General features: G+C 60.1%; 1 protein-coding gene across 1 annotated transcript in view; it reads left to right on the top strand.

The window, feature by feature from the left end:
* The window catches only part of HMCN2 (hemicentin 2), a gene marked incomplete at its 3' end in the record, with an annotated part of 33,437 nt that extends 30,314 nt beyond the window's left edge, over positions 1–3,123 (top strand). Inside the window, exons 71-79 of the mRNA XM_010178599.1 lie at positions 4–151; positions 372–521; positions 781–918; positions 1,085–1,206; positions 1,301–1,586; positions 1,816–1,944; positions 2,051–2,371; positions 2,604–2,723; positions 2,997–3,123. Coding sequence (XP_010176901.1) covers positions 4–151; positions 372–521; positions 781–918; positions 1,085–1,206; positions 1,301–1,586; positions 1,816–1,944; positions 2,051–2,371; positions 2,604–2,723; positions 2,997–3,123 — 1,541 coding nt within the window. The remainder of the gene's footprint in view (positions 1–3; positions 152–371; positions 522–780; positions 919–1,084; positions 1,207–1,300; positions 1,587–1,815; positions 1,945–2,050; positions 2,372–2,603; positions 2,724–2,996) is intronic.
* Between the last annotated feature and the right edge of the window lie 170 nt (positions 3,124–3,293).

Genomic DNA, 3,293 nt, shown 5'->3' with positions numbered 1-3,293 from the left:
CAGCCCCTGCCTGAGGGTCCACGTGCCCACGTCCTGCCCAACGCCACCCTGCTCCTGCCCTCTGTCACCCGCCGGGATGCTGGCAGCTACTCCTGCCTTGCTCGCAACGCCTTGGGGTCTGCCATGGCCCATGTTTCCTTGGCTGTCCAAGGTGGGTGTCTGCCCCAGGGACTGAGTGGGGGGACTTCTGGGTGGCTTAGGGACTGGTGTAAAGGCTGATATCACCTTTCTGAGCAAGATCTAAGCCCCTTGATTCATACTCTGGTTTACTCTATGGGGCGTTGGTGAGCGCAAGGGACAGGGCTATGCTGGCCCCATTTTCACATGGGACGTCAACCCCAGTGCCCCTGTCCTGGTCCCTTTTGTCCCAGGGGAGCCACGCCAGGTGCGGGGCAGCCTGCTCGGTGTCGTCAATGCCCATGAGGTTGGTGTTGCCAGCCTTGATGCCAATGTGCTGGATGACCCACGCTCTGGCACCACTGCCATCCAGAGCAGCATCAGCAGCATCCCACCCACCGTTGGTAGGTGCTCACCCCAGGGAGGGTTTTGACCTGTGTCAGGTGAAAATCTATGGGGACAGATTTATTTTCTGTTTTTTAATCTTTATTTTGTATTTTATTTATTATTTTTATTTTATGTTATTTTATTTTACTCCAAAAAGCAATACCCTATGTCTGCACTGCACCCTATGGGCAAGAGGGGCCAGGGTGGTTGTGGAGGGCTGGATGCCTCTTAAGAGGGTGCTGGCTCTGTGGTGACCCCTCTTCTCCTCCACCCCAGGGCCACTGATGCGGGTGCTGGTTGCCATTATGGCCCCCATTTACTGGTCCCTGGCACACACCAGCAGGGAGGCCCAGAGCGGGTTCCTGCTTACCCATGGCACCTTTCGGCACGAGTCACAGCTGGAGTTTGCCACAGGTGAGGATGCCGGGAGCCCCAGCCATGTTGGAGACTGGTCCTACCTGGCTCAGCCTCCATCTCCCCATCCCTGGAGACTCAGCCCATCGCTGGACTGAGCTTCACAGCCAGAGATGGAGCTGTGTTTGGGAGTGCCAATGGTCTCACTGCTCCCCGACCCTGGCAGGGGAGCTGCTGCGGGTCACCCATCTCGCCCGGGGCATGGATGCCACTGGTGCTCTGCTCTTGGACACTGCTGTCAGTGGCTACGTGCCGGAGAGCATCAGTGATGCCACAGTGCTGCTGCAGGTGCCGGTGCTGCCCGTCCCCATGCAGGGCCATGACTCCCATGCTGGGAGCCTGGAGGGGTCCATGGTCTGACCCTCCTCCCTGCCTCTCCCAGGATTTCAGGGAGCGCTATGTGCAGACAGGCATGGGGCAGCTCTCGGGGAGCTCAGTGCAGAGCTTCCTGCTGGACGGGCGCATTGTCCGTGCCCGCTGCAATCACACCATCGTGTACAACCCCGCCGCGGGCCCACAGCCCCACCGGGTGCAGCATGCCCGGGCCAGTGCCATCAAAACCTCCTATGACCCAGCCTTGCAGGTGCTCCACTTCCAGCTCCACGCCTCGCTTGATGCAGGTGAGAGGATTGCCAGGCATGGGGATGGAAGTGCTGGCTCCCTCGTTGGTACTGGGTGGCTATACAAACCCATGTCCCCAAGGTGACATGTCCCTTCTCATCACTTCTGTTTAATTCCTAGGGGCTGATGGAGATCAGTGCCCTCTGGGATTCATCCAGGGCCCTGGGCAGATGTACTGCATTGGTATAGACCCTTTCTGAGGGGGATATGGGGATGAAAAGGGACACCTACTGCATGGTGCCACCTCCCCAACACTCTCCTCTCTCTACTCGCCAGATATCGATGAATGCGCCGAGGGGTCTCACGCCTGCCGCTACAACCAGCTCTGCCAGAATGTTGCAGGGACCTATAGCTGTGCCTGCCCTCCTGGTTACCATTCACTGGGTGCAGGTTGGCCCTGCTTAGGTACATATCCTTGGGTACAGGGCACAGAGCCATGGTTGCACCCCTACCCCGCTCCAGCCTCAGTTTCCCCATCCAGCTGCAACTCCCTGTCTCTTTCTTCCACCAGACATAAATGAGTGCCTGCAGATTCCTCCTCCCTGTGCCTTTGGATGCCACAACCTGAGGGGCTCCTACGAGTGCCTGTGCCCCTCAGGCAGGACCCTGCTGTCAGGTGGAGAATGTGGCGCCATGGGGGCAGATAGAGGGGGGACAACAGGCAGCACTCCCCAGGACACCCCTCTGCGCTGGCTGGGGCCCAGCAGTCACCCCCGGGGTCGATCCTTCTACACCCAACTCACCTTGCGTCGCGTGGCCAAGGCTGCTGGGTTGGGTGCCCGGGGACCACCCTGTCCCATGGGCTTCGTCTTGAGGAATGGCACCTGCATGGGTGAGTGTGCATTGGGGAAGGGCTTTGCAAAGAGTCTGGGGGCCACTTTGGGTGCCCAAAAGGCAGCTCCTGCACCTCTTGGTGCCTTGTTTCCCATTTTGCTTATGGGGCTGTTGTCTCCTGGGGTTTGGCTGTGCTGGGAAGGGGAGGTGAGAGCCAGGATGCTCCAGGGTAGTGGGCACCAGAGGAGACAGATGCCTTCCCGCCTACCTTCATCCCCCTTCCCCCACAGATCTCGACGAGTGCCAGATGCTGCCCCAGTGCCAGCACCAGTGCAGGAACAGCCCGGGCAGCTACCGCTGCATCTGCCCTCCTGGCTACCGGCTGCTGCCCAACGGGAAGATGTGCCATGGTCTGTGTGGGGGTTTCAGGGGGATGCTCCTGCCCTGTTGGGATGCCTGTGTCCCTTGGGGGGGTGAACCCAGCACTCCTGGTGCCCTGGATGCCATCCCTCTGGGGCTGCAATTCGTTCTCCTCCCAGAGAAACCCCACCATCTCACTGCCCCAGTACCCCAGATCCCAGGCAGGGGTGGGAAGATGTGGTAGCTGGGGTTTGAATCCCCATTTCAGCATGGGGCACTTGGGCACCCCGGCACCCTCAGACCCATCCTCTCTCTGCCCACAGATGTGGACGAGTGTGCAGAGGGCACAATCCAGTGTAGCTCCAGCCAGATGTGCTTCAACACCCGTGGAGGTGCCCAGTGCATGGATGTGCCATGCCCAGCTGGTTACCAGAGAGGCTCCAGCCCTGGGTGAGTCCTGCCATGGGGTTTGGGGGTGCCTGTCCCTTGCCCTTTCTGATGGCATCATGGATCCAGGCATCCTGGCCGCTCCTGACACCCTGCTGCACCCTGCATTCCCCCTGGCTCTCATGCAGGGTCTGTGTTGGTCTGTGCATCCCGAACTGCGGCTCGGCCAGCCC

This window comes from Mesitornis unicolor, unplaced genomic scaffold (assembly GCF_000695765.1).
Source record: "Mesitornis unicolor isolate BGI_N332 unplaced genomic scaffold, ASM69576v1 scaffold12262, whole genome shotgun sequence".
In the NCBI taxonomy this organism is placed as follows: Eukaryota; Metazoa; Chordata; class Aves; order Mesitornithiformes; family Mesitornithidae; genus Mesitornis; species Mesitornis unicolor.
Note: the sequence above shows the minus strand (reverse complement) of the source record. Positions and strands in the feature narration are given on the sequence as shown.